The following is a 17,490-nucleotide window of genomic DNA, read 5'->3' as shown; positions in this document are numbered from 1 at the left end:
ATCCTATTTGGTACTTTCTTATAATTTCAACCTCTTCATTGAAATTCTCACTTTATATATGCACTATTCTCCTGAGCTTAGTGAGCATCGACTGTTATTTTGAACTTTATCAAGTAAATCACTTATCTCCATTTCATTAAGGTCTTTTTCTAAAGTTTTATCTTGTACTTTTGTTTGAAATATATTCACCTATTTCTTCATTCTCCTTGAATTTGTGTTGGTTTCTATGCATTAGACAAAACAGCATTCTCTCCCAGTCTTGAAGAAGTGGCCTTGTGTGAAAATGGAACCTTATTCAACCCTGCCATAGCTGTTGGCTGTCTCTCAAATCTTTGTGATTATCTAAGCAGCCTACTTTATTCCTAGAGGCTCTTTGTAGTTGAGGTTGTGTCAAAACTTGTCAATGTCCTAAAGGGGAGGATCTCAGTAAGCATCTTGGGGCAGGGAAGAGGAAGACCAAGAGGATGGGCCTCCCCAGTCTCTGGAAAGGATTGTAGCCAGCTGATAGATGTGTTTAATTAGAAGTCTGCCCCTCAAGCCACAGCTATGAAGATAAGATAATAAGCCTTTTTCACAGAAAGACTGGGGGTGTGTTTCAGTTTGCTACGTCTGTGCTGTGAGCTGGGGAGGTAGCCAGTTAAGAACTGTTTTCCATTTGTTATAGTCCTATGGGACCTGTGAACATAAGCTGTGATGGCCACCAGATCCAGGTGATTACTGGGTGTGTCCTGAGCAGCAACTGTAAAAACTGGGGTACCAGACATGAGCACAAACTTCCTTCCAGTAGATAGAAGCAGCCTGGAATGATGTGGAGGAAGAGCATGAAGATGGCTCCCACTGGCCTATGAGGTCTTTGCAGAGTATTCTAGCTGGCCTCTAGATGTAAGTTAAATCAGAAGCCTGCCCCTCTAGCCAAAGCTTCAAGACAAACAAATAGGCTTCTTTCACAGAAAGACTGGGAGTGTGTTTCAGTGTGCAGTCTTTGCACTCTAGGGGGGTTCACCAGTTAAGGACTCTTTGTTTGCTTTTTACAGTCCTATGGAACCTGAATGTAAGCCTCACTGGCCACCAGAGGCAAGTGATCAAGGGGCGTCTCCTGGGAAGCCACTGCAAAAACCAAAGCACTAGACATGTGCATAAGCTTTTTTCTAGGAAATACTAGTGACTTGGAGTGAGGCAGAGGGAGAGCACAAAGATGGAACCCACTGGATCATATCAAGATGAGCAGGGTCAGCCAATGGGATATGATGGAACGGAGTTAGGGATCTTCTCTGCTCTGACCAAAGCTCATGTTTTTCTACACTGTACTTTAAAAACTTTCCCCATGTCACCATTTCTCCAAATCATTGGCTATGCAAAATGGGTTACTAGAGTAGTAAGAGTCACTGAAAGCCCAGAACCTGAACAAATTGCCTCATTCACTATACCCAGGCATGGCAAATGACATTAAGACTGCACAGTAAGGGAGATGAGACATATTCAAGTCATATACACTATACATATTTTTCCCTTTTAATGTTCTTCCTACCTAACTATGGCTACTCTAAATTTTCTTGGTATTCAGTAGAGAAATATTCTTTTTTCTTTTCCTGGGGAAATTGCAGGGGTCAGCACATCTGGAGTGCAATGGATAAGTCTCACCCTGGGAAAACCACCTTCATGATCATGGTTTCACCCCTGCCAGGTAAGGATACTACAGAAATATTCTTACCAGCTGTAAGAATATTCATCAACTCTCCACTCATTTAACAAGGGCTTAATTTTAGGGCTTTATAAGCTTTGTGACTATTTTTGAACTGTTCTAAAACTAAAACTTACTAATTTAGATCTGTTAGGTATCCTGGGATACGGTATGTACAAAAGACATGACAAAACAAGTTGAAATATGAGCTGCTGGCTAGAGTCTAGTCATCTTATAATAGAAATTCAAACTATAAAAAAACAGCCACATTCTTTTCTTTGTTTCAACCCACATAGGAATAATATATATTCTACTTCTGCTATACCAACATTTGTGGAAATTCCTGCTCACAAGCACACCAAAATGAAGCCAAATTTTCCATTGAATCTCATTTTAATGTATTATAATTTTCTGTCATGTTTATCATCTTAAAAGAAAAGCAATTATTCATTATTCTGGCTTTTTATGAAGAACAGGAATGTGTTTGGCATATCAAGACATTTAGTAATTACTCTGTTCATATAACAGGCCTTTCAATAATTAAAAAACAGAAGATTACAAAATGCCAAAATATGTGGAAGCAATTAGAATACATAATGATTCCCAAAAGGAACAAAACAATCTTCTTTAAGTGACCAAATAATCTTTAGTGATCTTGCTTATATTCACTGTCTTACTTCGTTTTTACTGTCACACAGAAGCAAAGTATATACTTATTTAAAGTTACTGATACAAAGCAGATCTTATCTGGGGGTATTAGAAATAATCTGACAAGCACAAAAATATTTACTAACAAAAACCCAGGAATATATCTTGCAATCATTTTTTCTCTATCTTACCAATAAGCTTTCTTTAATCTCTCCTTCCACATCTCTCAAAACAAGGTGCTAAAACTAATTTAAAAGACTAAATCTAAAATTCAGTGCGATTAATGGAAACTTTATATACCTTCTTTCTGATTACAAAGACTGTATACTCTCTAAAGGCTGGAATTTTTGTCTGTTTTATTCATTATTGAATACCCTGCACATAGAATAGTGTCTAACCAATAGCTGAGGCCAATGAATCAATACTTATTAAATAAATGTGATATCTATTAGAAAATAAAGGAACATAAAAAAAGAATAAAATAATTCCTATGATTTCAACATTCAGAGAGTTAAATTTTGGTATGTTCTCTTTCAGTTGCTTTCTGTGTGTACTTTCATCATGGGTAAAATATAAGTATACTGGAATTATTAAATAGTATCATAGGGGTATAATCAATAAAATCCAAAAATGTGAGAAATTCTATAATATAAATGATTTATACACTTTTATAAATAAATGGTATCTAGTTTGAGTTTCTTAAAAAGTATGGAACTGGTTCAGAAGGACCAGGAAAAGTGAAACAGGAAAGGAGGGAAAGCCAATTCAGGGATGTGTGGTGGGGCTGATTACTGATATAAACACCTAGGGCTCAATTCCTGTTGGTCTGAGAATCCATGTAGTTTTGTCTAAGAATTGACCATCCAAGACAGTAGAGAAGAGAGTATTTATTGACCAAGTCCCAACAAAAAGTAAACTCCTTTGTGCCTCCATATATGTGCCTGTGCCAAAATACATGAACGGGCTCCTGCAGGGGTCCCATACTACAGCTGCAGAGATACTCTAAAGCAGAAGGCAAGAGATACATAGCAGAGCTGAGGTTTCTTCCTCTCAGGTTATATCTCTATACTAAGGGCTGCAGAAACAATCTGAGAAAAAGGTGAAAAGTGGTCTGAGAGATGTAAAACAAGACATAAAATTTGTCTTGCACAAATGGCAAGAAAAAAGGAGAAAATCCTGTAGATGAGGACAGACTTAAGAGATCAAATAATAGTGTGTGACCATCTTTGGAGGTTGATTTGAACAAACCAACTGTAAATAGTCTTTTTTAGATAGGGAAATTTGAAGAGTGCCTGGATATCTGCCATTAAGAAATGACTGCTCTTAAATGATTTTTTAAATGTAGTATTAAAAATTGTTATTGTTGGTATTATTGGGTGGATTTTTTTTTTTATTTATCCTTTAGAGACACATACAGTAGAAGTATTTACAGATTATATGAAATGATGTCATAGATCTGGGTTGAGGAGAGGAAGTATGACAGTTATAGATGAAGTATGATTGGCCATGTGCTGATAATTGTTGATATTAAGTGATGGTACAAATGGGTTGATTATATTAGTGTCTGTACTTCCTAGGCTTGAAAATTTTCCATAACAAAAAAATTTAAATATGCAGCAAATTTCACGTACCTCTGAGGGATGGTTCTACCTAGATTTTTATTTGTCCTAGAGATGTATGAATGTTAATAAACATGGGCAAAACATGATAAACTCCCTGGTTAGAAAAATGCCATAACTGTTTCTGGTTCCTCAAGCTCATAGTGCTATTTCACATGTCTGTATTTTTACCATACAATTTACTCACTCTGAGTGATGTCCCTTCCCCCTTATATTTATGATGAACTTTCATTCATTTTTCAAAACCTAACTCAAATGTCACCCCCTTTAGGATAGCTTCTTTATAACACAACCTTTAAAGAAATAGTTTCTTTTTCATATTTTACTTCTGTACCATATACAAATGATTCTTGCTAATTGTTGTAGTTACATTCTATAAAGTTGCCATGGACAATGAATTGGTGAATACTGCCCTATTGCTCCTAGGGAAAATACAGAGTTAGGTTCTTGTGAACCTCTGTTCACAACATTTTTGATATCTGATTAATACATAACTGTTTTATGTGTATTTGTTTGAAAACACCTTATTCTGTCCTCTCTCTCTCTTTTCTGTGTGTGTGTGTGTGTGTGTATGATAAATTCTTTATCTCTTTCTTTCCCTATATATATATACTTGACTCATTAACATTGAATTCATGGCCAAAAGCATTATTCATGCCTAAACATAATCATAATAGAATGAAACTGTCCATTTATAACAGGAAGAAACTAGAAAATTCATAAATATGAGGAAAGTAAATAATACACTTTTAAACAACCAATGGATCAAAGAAATCACAAAGGAAGTTAGTAAATACTTTGAGATGAATGAAGGTAATACATTACCTATGGAACATTCTCATTACAAGCAATGTATCTCAGCCAGAGGGGTACAATCTCTTCACTCCTTTACCCTAGTTGAGGATTGCCACATTAGACTATATGTGTCTCTTTTGCATTCCTGAAGTCTGGAGTCTGACATTCAATAGCAACACAGTGAATATAATTATTGCATGGACCTGTAAGGTTGAGGCAATACAAGGAAAGCAACGAAGCAGCATGTAACAAAATAAGTATCATAACCTTATTTTCACTTCAGCAACTTACGTTCTGGTTGTTTTTCATTGGGTGTTATGGATCTCACAAAATCTTGTGGAGTCATAAATACTTCAGATTCACCAGGCTCACTGATTACTTTTAAGGTGGCAAAATATCGGAAGATTTTGTCTGGTGTAGAATACGCTCGAATCCTATTCTCATATTCCATCACCTAAAATTAGAAATTCAGAGAGTGTTACTATATTAAGGAATTCTTAATTTAATATATTTTCTATTTTATTTTGGGGAAATTTTACATCATTTTTTTCTGACTTGACTTTTTATATGAGAAATAAACTTGAATTTCAAAATCTTCTTAATCTTTCTTCCAATATACATACTCCGGTTGAGGCAATGCTCATGTAACTTTAGCTTAGAATTTTTTGTGAAGAGTCTTCTAATTTCTTAAATCATTTAAAGCCAGAAAAAGGAAAAATGTCATACAATAATTGAAAAGGTCTCAGTAACAGGGTATAGTGCCATATATGGTAGGTAGCCTACAGGTTTTTAAATACCAGGTTTTTAAAAAGGGACTGATTTTACAGTTTTTACTTCTTGGCAAGTTCCTGAGTCCTAAGACAAAACAGACTTGGGACTTCAAAGGGTTGAACATCAGTCTTTCAAACACAAAGTACATTAAGTGATAGCATAAAAAAATAAAATTACGTATCACGGAAACTAACAAGTCTGAAGCAATAAGACTTTTATTTTTGACTATAAAATTAAGCAAACTGCCAGAGATCCTTACATACAGTATTTTTAAAAAAGAGCAGAATTGGGAAGAACAGAAGCAAATATTTGAATAGGAACAAAATCAAATATGGCATACATTTAACTAACTGTAATGCTGAAAGTCCATTTCCTTATCTGGCATTCAAGCCCCCATTCTGTGCACAGAGCATACAAAATACTGTGTCTTCTAAATAAAAAAATATATACATATATAAATAAATACAAATATATATTTTACAAATTCATGTATGAGAAATCTTTTTCACCAAAACACCAACTATAGAGCGCTTTGGTGAAAAGATTTCTCTCATACCTGAATTTTATATGTTGGGATGGCTAACAATAACTGGTTAGAAATGTGTAAAGGCAATATAATCTAAAAATCCATCAGTTCAATGTCTGTACAGCAATTCACTAATATTAAGAAAAACATGACTAATGTTTTAATTCACCATATTAACAGAGCTATTAGTTACTGTCAGTCCTGGTTCGATGATAACTTTGAGGTCACTGATAGCAGTTTAATAATGGTCTTAAATCCATTACCCAATGTACATTTATCAAGTAAGAAAGGACTGTTAATTTGTAACTATATAGGACAGGAATCTTTACAATGATAATTTGCATTAAAATCTGAATAGAGATTTCAGACGATATTTTATCAAAAGATTTGGCATGTGACAAACACACCAAGGAGCTTTTCAACCCCTTATCAGTCTTGGGACTTAGCTATAAGTCCTGAATCAAAGCATTTTATATTATACTACTGCTGTCTTCTGGATAATACTGGCTACTGGATAAGAACTTTCTTTAGGCCCTCTATGTTCTTGTTCTTCTTATGAACAACAACAACAAATGATCACTTCGCAACATTTAGAGCATAAACTATAGTTACTGCAAAAGATAGCTATGTGAACTAAAAAATTAAGTCAATCACATGCAAAATAAATATGAGATAAAGGCAGAAAGATAAATTAAAAGTCAATTATTTTCAGATTGAAAATCAGATTCCTTGACTGTTATAATAGTCACTAAGTTTTGCTGAAAATTATTAGTTTTAGTTTAATAAATCAAGTAATAGACTTTTTGCTTCCTATATTAGTAGAGTTTTTCCTGTATTCCTGTATTAGAGTTTAGTACAGACATACTGTATAGCATATATTTTGCTTTTTTTTGCTCAGCAATGCATCTTGGAGATCATTCCATATCAGCTGATACAGAGCTGCCTCCTTCTAAGCAGTCATGTTAAAAGGACTCAGAATACAGCATTCAAGATAACACAGGCTTTGAATCCAAGATACACGGAAAACTGTTGAAGGGTTTTGGAATGTTTAGCCTGGAGAAAAGATTGACTAAAGGAATTATAACAGTTATAGTTAATCATTTACTTAAAACATTCTTGGGTATCATGATGTTAAAACAGCTGTGTTTAATAAAACTACTAGACATAAGTTGATCAGAATTCAGGAATTATATATCCTATATGAACTGCACCAAAGAGTACAAAATACTAGTTGCAACCAAACAGTAGAGGAGGGAAAGTATCTTTTTTATAGTGTTCCAATTAATAAATGGAAAAGACATAATAAAGTTAGAATATCACTATTTTGCAACCTCAATGAATGAACAGATCTAGCCATTGAACATCAATAGCTGCTAATATCACAAAAAGAAATGCATCTAGAAATTAGGTGCCTTCTGATAAAAGAACACAATACCACTTATAGTCTTGCCACTAGGATTAAATCTGAGACTGTTCAAGCCTCAGAATCCAGTTGCCAATATTCAAGTAATTCAGAAAACAGAGGAATGTGCTCAATTTCACTGAGAATAAACATCAGTAAAATCCAGACAGTAGGAAACTTGCCCTACAGGTTCTTCCACCTGTAGAATGAAAGATTTAAAAGACATGTATCAACGCAAAAAGGTAAGATTAAGCTATATATCTAGGGATGCACATTTGGATGATAAAACTATAAAGAATGAAAGGAAATGATGACTATAGAAATCCATTTAGTAGATTCTTCTATGTATTATTTTATAGTAAGACAATTACTTTTAAAAATTCAGATATTCTATGTGATTCTAAATAGCAGAACTAGACTCATAGATAAATATTACAGCCAGATAAGGAAGAACTTCTAGGAGTAATAGTACTCCAAAGTGAGACAGTTACCCAACACAGGAAATATTAAAGTGAAAGATGAGTAAACAAATTAAGATAATCATTACGATTACATCACCTAAGAAATGGGATGTGAAGATAGTAAAACAACCCAACTAAAACCTGTATTTAGCAGTCTGTTATCTTTTAGTTTACTGTTTCCCAAAACCAAGCAATCAAACCAAAAGCAGACAAACCAATAAAAAGTAATCCCCTGCTTCAGAATTGAGTTTTAGGAAGGAAAAGTATATTTTTATAATCTCACAAAAAGTTTTTAGAAAGAATAAAGTAAATATTTTCTGATTTTACAACTTTAGGTGATGTAGACTAATGATGAATGATACTCCTTTCCCATTTTTAATGGCATAAGCAAGGGAAAAGAATATAAATACTTGTCTCTTTCCAAAGAGATCTTATTCTGCCTTTACCAGTTGGCATCAAAAATCAGTAATATCACAAAGACTCAACATCTATGAGAACATTCAGCATCAGAAAGATCCAGAAAGCAAGAATCGCCTGAGGTAAATGAATTGAAAGAATGAAGAAAATATATGCTAATCCTGATTACCAATCCTAGAGCCTTTCACTATCCCCATTAACTTCAATTTCTAGGAGTACATTTGCCTTAGAACATGATCAAAACAAGCACAGAGGTGAATAACTTCCAAATGAATAAAAACCATCTGAAATACATGATAAAAGAGACTCAACTGCCTTATTCTAATTTGGGATTAACTATAGCTCTGATCGGTTTATAAGATTGTTATTCCATACTTTTCTGTCTCTGAATCCAGAACGTTTCTTCTTTTTCTCTTCTGGAGTAGGTTCAAGACAAATATCTGAAGACTTTTTTTCATTATTACAAACTTCCCCTTCATCTTTATTCTTTCTTTTATCGCCAAGTTCACTCTTTGGGTTGTTTACAGATGGTGGAGATTCTGCAAGGGCCCTGGATATGCAAAAAAAAGAAACCTGTTTTAATTAAAAAGGTCCATAATATTAACCAAACAAAGATTATTAGGTACAATTTAGCAGGAGCAACAGCAATGAAATCTGTGAAAAGTTCTACATGAAGAGGTTTCTCAAAAATTAAAAGTAGACTTATTTCTACTTTTTACATGATCCTGCAACCCTGCTTCTGGTTATATACCCAAAAGAATTGAAAGTAGGGTCATAAAGAGTTTTGCACACTCATGTTAAAAGCAGCATTATTCACAATGGCTAAAATGTAAAGGGAGCCCATTGACAGATGAATGAGTAAAGATAATGTAGCATATACATACAACAGAATATCAGCTTTAAAAATAAATGCTATGAGACCAAAATCACATGCAATAAAAGCAAAAACAGAAAACAGGATTACATGAAACTAAAAAGCTTCAGCACAGCAAAGGGAACAACCAACAAAATGAAAAGGCTACCTACACAAGGAGAGAAAATATTTGCAAACCATATATTTTTATTTATCTATTTATCTATTTATTTATTTATATTAAGGTATCAATGATATACAATCTTATGAAGGTTTCACATGAGCAACATTGTGGTTACTGCATTCATTCATATTATTAAGTCCCCACCCCACACCCCATTGCAGTCATTGTCCATCAACATAGTAAGATGCTACAGAGTCACTACTTGTCTTCTCTGTGCTATACTGCCTTCCCCGTGACCCCCCTACATTGTATGTGCTAATCACAATGCCCCTTAATTCCCTTCTCCCTCCCTCGCCACCCATTCTCCCCAATCTCTTCCCTTTGGGAACAGCTAGTTCCTTCTTGGAGTCTGTGAGTCTCCTGCTGTTTTATTCCTTCGGTTTTGCTTTATGCAAACCATATACTTACTAGAGGGTTACTATTCAAAATGGACTTCTTAACAACACAATAGGGAAAAAAACTGATTAAAAATGGACAAAGCAGTTGAATAGATATTTCACCAAATAAGATACACAAATGGCCAACATATATATGAAAACGTGCTCAATATCAATAATCATTAGGGGAATGCAAATCAAAACTTCAGTAAGATGTTACCTCACACCTGGCAGGATGGCTCTTATAAAAAAAAACAAAAAGATAACAAGTGTAGGCAAGAATATGGAGAAAAAAGATCTCTGGTACAGTGTAGGTGGTAATGTAAATTGCTACAGGCACCAAGGAGAGCAGTGTGGAAGATCCTCAAAAAACTAACAGAAGAACCACCATATGATTCAAGCAATCCAACTTCTAGGTATATATCCAAAGGAAGTAAAATCAGGCTCTCAAAGAGAAATCTACACTCCCATGTTCACCACAGGCCCCATGTATGACTCACAGGGGCCAAGATGTGGAAGCAACCTAAATGTCTACTAACCAAGACATAGATAAAGAAAATGTGGCGTGCACACACACACACACACACACACACACACACACACACACACACACACACACACACATTATATGTGTGTGTACATATACAATGTAATATTGTTCAACATTAAAAAAGAAGGAAATTCCACCATTTGCAACAACACAGATGAACCTAGACGATTCTATACTAAGTGAACTAAGCCAAACTTATAGAAGCAAAGTAGAATAATAGTTTCCAGGGTCTGGGGAGGGGGAAATGGAAGGTATTAGTTAAAGTGTACAAAGGTTCAGTTAAACAAGATAAATGGAGATCTACTGTACAGCATAGTCCCAATAGTTATCAATATTGTACTGTATACTTTAAAATTCACAAAGAGGTTAGAACTTAAGTCAAGTGTTTTATCATATCAAAAAAACCATAATAATAATAAATAAGAGAATGGGAGGAAAATTTGGAGTTAATGGAGAGGTTTATGGCAAAGACTGTGGTGATAGTTCATATGCATATGCTTATCTACAACTCATCAAGTTGTAGGTATTAATTACATATAGTTTTTTGTATGTAAAAAAGTTTTTTGAAGGAAATTCTAAAAAAAAGGATAGGAAGCCCTATATGATGCCACTTACATGAGGTATTTAATACAATCTATTTCATAGAGATAGAAAGAGAATGGTGGTAACCAAAGCTGCAGGGAGGGAGAATAGAGAAATTTTTCTTAATGGGTATAGAGTTTAGTTTTGCACAATGAAAAGTTCGGGAAATCAATTTGACAACAATGTTAATATACTTAACACTACTGAACTGTGCATTTAAAAACTCTTATTAGAATGGTATATTTTACGTTATACATTTTTTTTTACCACACACACACAAATACACTGAAGGAAGACATGTTGAACCAAAAGAATAGAAAACAGGTATTCCAAGTAAAACTCATTCATACAAAAAATTCAACATGAAGACAACTGATCGGATGTGCTTTCCAGGTTCATTCAATTATCAACAAGAAAAAACTGAATGTTCAGTAGAAGCCCTCCTAGCTTATTGGAGATTGAAATTAGTAATGTATTCTATGAAGGTTTTCCCAACCTCCACATACAAGGTAATGACTCTACTCCTTCGAACTCCTACACCATTTAGCGACTGCATGAAAACATGTAATTTATGTTACTAATGTTCTCCCAGAACCTATCTTGGTCTTTAACTATTAGGGTAGACTCAGATGAAATTTTTGCTTTTTTTCTTAAGGTACCATTGATATAGAATCTTATAAAGATTGTATATCTTATAAAAATATTTCACATGAGCAATATTGGTAGTTTTTACACTCACCCATATTATCAAGTACCCACCCCCACCCCAATGCAGCCACTGTCCATCAGCATAGTAAGATGCTATAGAGTCACTACGTGTCTTCTCTGGGCTATACTGCCTTCCCTGTGCCACCCACCATATTATATGCACTAATCATAATGCCCCTCAATCCCCTTTTACTTCCCTCTCACCCACCCTCCCCCATACCTCCCCTTTGGTAACCTCTAGTCCTTTCTTGGAGTCTGTGACTCTGCTGCTGTTTGTTTCTTCAGTTTTGCTCAGTTGTTATATTCCACAAATGAGGGAAATCATTTGGTACTTGTCTTTCTCTGCCTGGCTTAGTTCACTGAGCATAATGCCCTATGGCTCCATCCATGTTGTTGCAAATGATAGGATTTGTTTTCTTCTTATGGCTGAATAATATTCCATTGTGTATATGTACCACATCTTCTTTATCCATTCATCTATTGATGGACACTTAGGTTGCTTCCATATCTTGGCTACTATAAATAGTGCTGTGATAAACATAGGGGTGCATATGTCTTTTTGAATCAGGGATCTAGTTTTCTTCAGGTAAATTCCTAGGAGTGGAATTACTAGGTCAAATGGTATTTTTATTTTTAGTTTTTTGAGGAACCTCCATATTGCTATCCACAACGGTTACACCATTTTACATTCCCACCAACAGTGTAGGAAGGTTCCCATCCATTTCTCCACATACTTGCCAGCATTTGTTGTTTCTTCTTTTGGATGAAGCCATCTGGTTCAGGGGTTTTATTCTTAGGTAGTTTGTTGATTACCAATTCAATTTCATCGCTGGTAGTTGGTCTATTCAGTTTTTGTTTCTTCCTGGGTCAGTCTTGGAAGGTTGTATTTTTCTAGAAAGTTGTCTATTTCTTCTAGATTATCCAATTTGCAAGCATATGATTTTTTGTAGTATTCTCTAATAATTCTTTGTATTTCTGTGGTGTCTGTAATGTTTTCCTTTCTCACTTCTGATTCTGTTTATGTGTGAAAAACACTCTTATTTTCTTGAAAAGTCTGGCTAGGGGTTTATCTATTTTGTTCATTTTCTCAAAGAATTAGCTCCTGGTTTCATTGATTCTATTGTTTTATTTTTCCCCATTTTATTTATTTCTGCTCTGATCTTTATTATGTCCCTTCCTCTACTGACTTTGGGCCTCATTTATTCTTCTTTTTCTAGTTTCATTAATTGTGAGTTTAGACTGTTCATATGGGATTGTTCTTTCTTGAGGTAAGCTTGGGTTGCTATATACTTTCCTTGTAGAACTGTCTTCTCTGCGTCCCACAGATTTTGCAGTGTTGAGTTGTTTTCACTTATTGCTTGATCCATATATTGCTTGATCTCTCTTTTTATTTGGTATTGACCCACTGATTATTTAGGAGCATGCTGTTAAGCCTCCATGTGTTTGTGGGCTTTTTCATTTTTTTTGCACAATTTATTTCTAGTTTCATACCTTTGTGGCCTGAGAAGCTGTTGGTACAATTTCAATCTTTTTCAGTTTACTGAGGCTCTTTTGTGGCCTAGAATATGATCTATTCTTGAAAATGTTCCATGTGCACTTAAGAAGAATGTGTATCCTGCTGCTTTTGGATGGAGTGTTCTATAGATGTCTGTTAGGTCCATCTGTTCTAATACATTGCACAGTGCCTCTGTCTCCTTACTTATTTTGTCTAGTTGATGTGTCCTTTGGAGTGAGTGGTGTATTGAAGTCTCCTAAAATGAATGCATTGCATTCTATTTCCCCATTTAATTCTGTTAGTATTTGTTTCACATATTTAGGTGCTCCTATATAAAGGGCATAGATATTTATAACGGTTATATCCTCTTCTTGGACTGACCCCTTTATCATTATATAATGTCCTTCTTTGTCTCTTGTTACTTTCTTTGTTTTGAAGTCTATTTTGTCTGATACAAGTACTACAATACCTGCTTTTTTCTCCCTATTGGTTGCATGAAATATATTTTTCCATTCCTTCACTTTTAGTCAGTGTATGTCTTTGTGTTTGAAGTGAGTCTCTTGTAAGCAGTATATAGATAGGTCTTGTTTTTTTTTTTATCCATTCTGTAACTCTATGTCTTTTGATTGGTACATTCAGTTCATTTACATTGCAGGCTTCAGATATGTGGTAACCAAAGGTTCAAGGGCAGCTTCTTTACTATCTAACAGTTTTAACTTAACCCACTTAGTATGCTATTTCAAACACAATCTAAAGGCCCTTTTTTCCTCCCTACTTTTTCTTCTTCCTCCACTCTATATATTAGGTATCACATTCTGTACTCTTTGTGTGTCCTTTGACTGACATTGTGGATAGTTGATTTGATTTTGCATCTGCTTAGTAATTAATTGTTCTACTTTCTTTGCTGTGGTTTTATTTCCCCTGGTGATAGCTATTTAGCCTTAGGAACACTTCCATCTACAGCAGTCCCTCCAAATACACTGTACAGGTGGTTTATGGGAGGTAAATTCCCACAACTTTTGCTTATCTGAAAATTGTTTAATCTCTCCTTCAAATTTAAATGATAATCGTACTGGGTAGAGTATTCTTGGTTCGAGGTCCTTCTGTTTCATTGCACTAAATATAGCATACCATTTCCCTCTGGCCTGTAAGGTTTCTGTTGAGAAGTCTGATGATAGCCTCATGGGTTTTCCTTTGTATGTGGATCTTTTTTCTCTCTCTGGCTGCTTTTACTACTCTGTCCTTGTTCTTGATCTTTGCCATTTAAATTATTATGTCTTGGTGTTATCTTCCTTGGGTCCCTTGTGTTGGGAGATCTGTGCACTTCCATGGCCTGAGAGACTATTTCCTTCCCCAGATTGGGGAGGGAAGTTTTCAACAAATATTTCCTCAAAGATACTTTCTATCCCTTTCTCTCTTCTTCTTTTGGTACCCCTATAATGTGAATATTGTTCCATTTGGATTAGTCACACAGTTCTCTTTAATATTCTTTCATTCTTAGAGATCCTTTTTTCTCTCTGTGCCTCAGCATCTTTGTATTCTTGTTCTCTAATTTCTATTTCATTTGCCATCCCCTCTACCTCATCTAATCTGCTTTTAAATTGCTCCACTTTGTTTCATTTCAGATACTGTATTTTTAAAAGTATCTATCTCTTTTGTGAAGTCCCCCCTGAGGGCCTGAAATGATAATCTTGCAGGGTAGAGTGTTCTTGGTTAGAGGCCCTGAGGTCTTGAATATTTTTCTGTAACTCTCTGAGCATGTTTACAATTTTTATTTTGAAATCTTTACCAAGAAGATTGGTGATTTCAGTTTCACTTAACCCTCTTTCTGGTGTTAGAGGGATTTTTGTTTGTACTAGGTTCTTTTGTCATTTCATATTTCTATGATTCCTATGGAATAATAACTTTGTGTAAGCAATGCCCTCTAGTGCCTAGAAGCTCTACTCTCTGGAGCTGCCCAGCCCCTGGAGTGATGGTAGGGGTTGCAGGCATGTGGTGCCATTGCCTGCTGGTAGGAATATTCCCTGCTTCCTGGCTGCAGTGCCTGCTTCCACTGCCAGGGCCAGTGGGCTGAGCATGCAGGGAGGAATCTTTGTGTTACACCCTGTCGATGCTGCAGGCGGGGCCGCCCTCTGGCTGACCTGGCACTATGTCAGGGGCAGCAGGTTTGCGAACTGGTGCTGGCCGGGAGGAAGGTGTGGCATGCTGTATATCATAGTGGGGGGCCTTGGCACTGCAATACCAGCCAGGGGGATGGAGCATGTGCATTCCCAACTGGCTGGGCTGAGTGTGCTGGGATGATATTGTCCACCTGTCCTTTCTCCTGAGCAGCAAGCTCTGTGTAATCCTTTCCCCTTCAGCAGCTCTCTTGGTGTTGGGAAGTCTTTCAAAGTGCCTGCCTTTCTTTTGTCCCAGAGCAGCTGGTTGTGGATACCTGTTCTCCACAAGTGGCTGGAATCTCAGTCTCTCTGAGTACTCCACCTGTCTTTGCTTTCCAACCCCTCTAGTCTCCAGAGCACCAAGTAATGTGGGTTCATGCTCCCAGAGCAGATCTCCAGGAGTGGGTGTTTAGCAGTCCTGGGCTTCTTTTCCCTACTTGCTCTGTTTCTCTTCATCCTGCCCATGAGCTGGGGTCAGGGGAGGGCTTGGGTCCCGCAGGATCGTAGCTTTGCTACTTTACCCTTTTCCATGAGGTCTTCTCTTTTCCCCAGATGTAGGCAGTCTGTTGCAGTCTTCTTTTGGGTCGCTCTTTCAGGATTAGTTGTATTTGCTATATTTTCATATTATATGTGGTTTAGAGAGGAGGTTTCTGCCTCACTTCTCATGCTGCCATCTTGCTTAATCCTGACATTTTTGCTTTTATAAATCAAAAACTGTACAATATCAACAACATCATATGGTTCAGCCCAGTATATAAGGTCATTAAGAAGAGACTGACCACTGTATTCTTTTAAGCATCCAAAATTCCCACTCAGTGCCTTACACAAAGAAAGCATGTCGTGTGTGTGGCTGATTAAGGAACACCATTAGAAGTCTTCACCTTTGTTGATCTCAAAAGGTATTAGAAAAAAACACAATGGGGTTGAGTTACTGCATTGTCAGAAAATTCTTGAGGTATTTCTTTCACATGACTAGAAAAGATTTAAATCAATAGTTTTTATTTTATTTACTTGCAAATAATATTTTCTAAATACTAACAAATACTAAGAATTGTTTGTTATATGCAATAATTTAAATTACATATAATTGTTAAAAACAATAATATTTAAAAGTCTTAAGCTTAAAGTTTTAAAGTTTTTAAAAAGCAGCAAGAAACTACCCATTTATTTAAGCTTAAACCTGGTTCAAAAGCAACCTTTTGACCTTAGCTCAAATTTCCTTTCAACCCTGAGCAAGTGATATACTGGATTGTTTCACTGCTTTATTATTCTCTGAAGAATCTTGTGTAGCTAAAGATGATGGGCTGGTAAAGTGGAGCTGAAGCTACTTATCCACAAAGAAAAGACATGGCATTCTTTCAATTTATCATTCAAGTAGTGTAAGAGGTACAACAATTGCTAAGATGAATATAAATAAGACTGTCTCTGTTATTAAGAAGTTTATAGTCACTACAGAAAATAAAAGAATGAACTGAGAAAGGAACAGGGTCAGAACAAGCCTCCTGGAAAGGATGATTCATGAGATGACTTCTCAAAAAACTGAAGTCTTAAAAAAGAAGATCTGTAGACATTCAATATCATCTGGAATAACAGAAACTCTCCAAATCACACTATTTCATTCAGTTTAACTAATTAAACAGCATTCATAATTTCTTCTGAAAACTTACAGGTAGATCCCCATGATATTTTCAATGCTGCTCATATACAGCAGACAGGTCACATCCCTTACAGCCATATAATTTTAAAACCACCTGAGAGTTGCACACTTATAAGAATCACTTTGTTTTTTTTCCTCTTTTATTCTTGATATTTAAACCACATTGGTAATGAAATGATAATATAATGATTAAACATTAAAAAACTGATGAAATATAATGATGTATAGAGAGGATTTCCATTTCCAACCACAATGGAATAACTTCATTTGACCTGCCCTCCCACTGAGGGAAAAAATACAAAAAATTGAGCAAGATATATGAAACAAACACTTTCAGATACTGAACTCAGATGTGGAAAGCAACTCTATGAAAAAAATGAGGCCTATAATTACCCTGAAGTTTTGTTTGGACAAATTTCCAGATCACAACCAAGATCCCAAACAAAACTTAGTGATCATGCTAAGTTGAGAAGGCAGAGATTAAAGTTTGGAGACGCTGAGGTGGCTGGAATTGGTGGGAAAGGACCAGAGTGGAGGAAGTTACACACAAAAAAGTTCCATGACTCTAATGGGATCTCCTTGAGTTAACATTAAGCAGTGCACTT

General features: G+C 35.6%; 1 protein-coding gene across 3 annotated transcripts in view; it reads right to left on the bottom strand.

The window, feature by feature from the left end:
• MICU1 (mitochondrial calcium uptake 1) overlaps positions 1-17,490 on the bottom strand; it is a 239,911-nt gene that overhangs the window by 150,547 nt on the left and 71,874 nt on the right. For all 3 annotated transcript variants that reach the window (XR_012133183.1, XR_012133182.1, XM_036998795.2), the window contains exons 3-4: positions 8,696-8,870; positions 5,035-5,197 (exon numbers count right to left, since the gene is read on the bottom strand). Coding sequence is in view for 1 of the 3 variants with exons in the window: in XM_036998795.2 (XP_036854690.1) it covers positions 5,035-5,197; positions 8,696-8,870 (338 nt within the window). In the remaining 2 variants the exon portion in view is untranslated. The remainder of the gene's footprint in view (positions 1-5,034; positions 5,198-8,695; positions 8,871-17,490) is intronic.

The sequence above is a fragment of the Manis javanica genome, chromosome 7 (assembly GCF_040802235.1).
Source record: "Manis javanica isolate MJ-LG chromosome 7, MJ_LKY, whole genome shotgun sequence".
In the NCBI taxonomy this organism is placed as follows: domain Eukaryota; kingdom Metazoa; phylum Chordata; class Mammalia; order Pholidota; family Manidae; genus Manis; species Manis javanica.
This window is presented reverse-complemented; position numbering and strand designations above follow the sequence as displayed.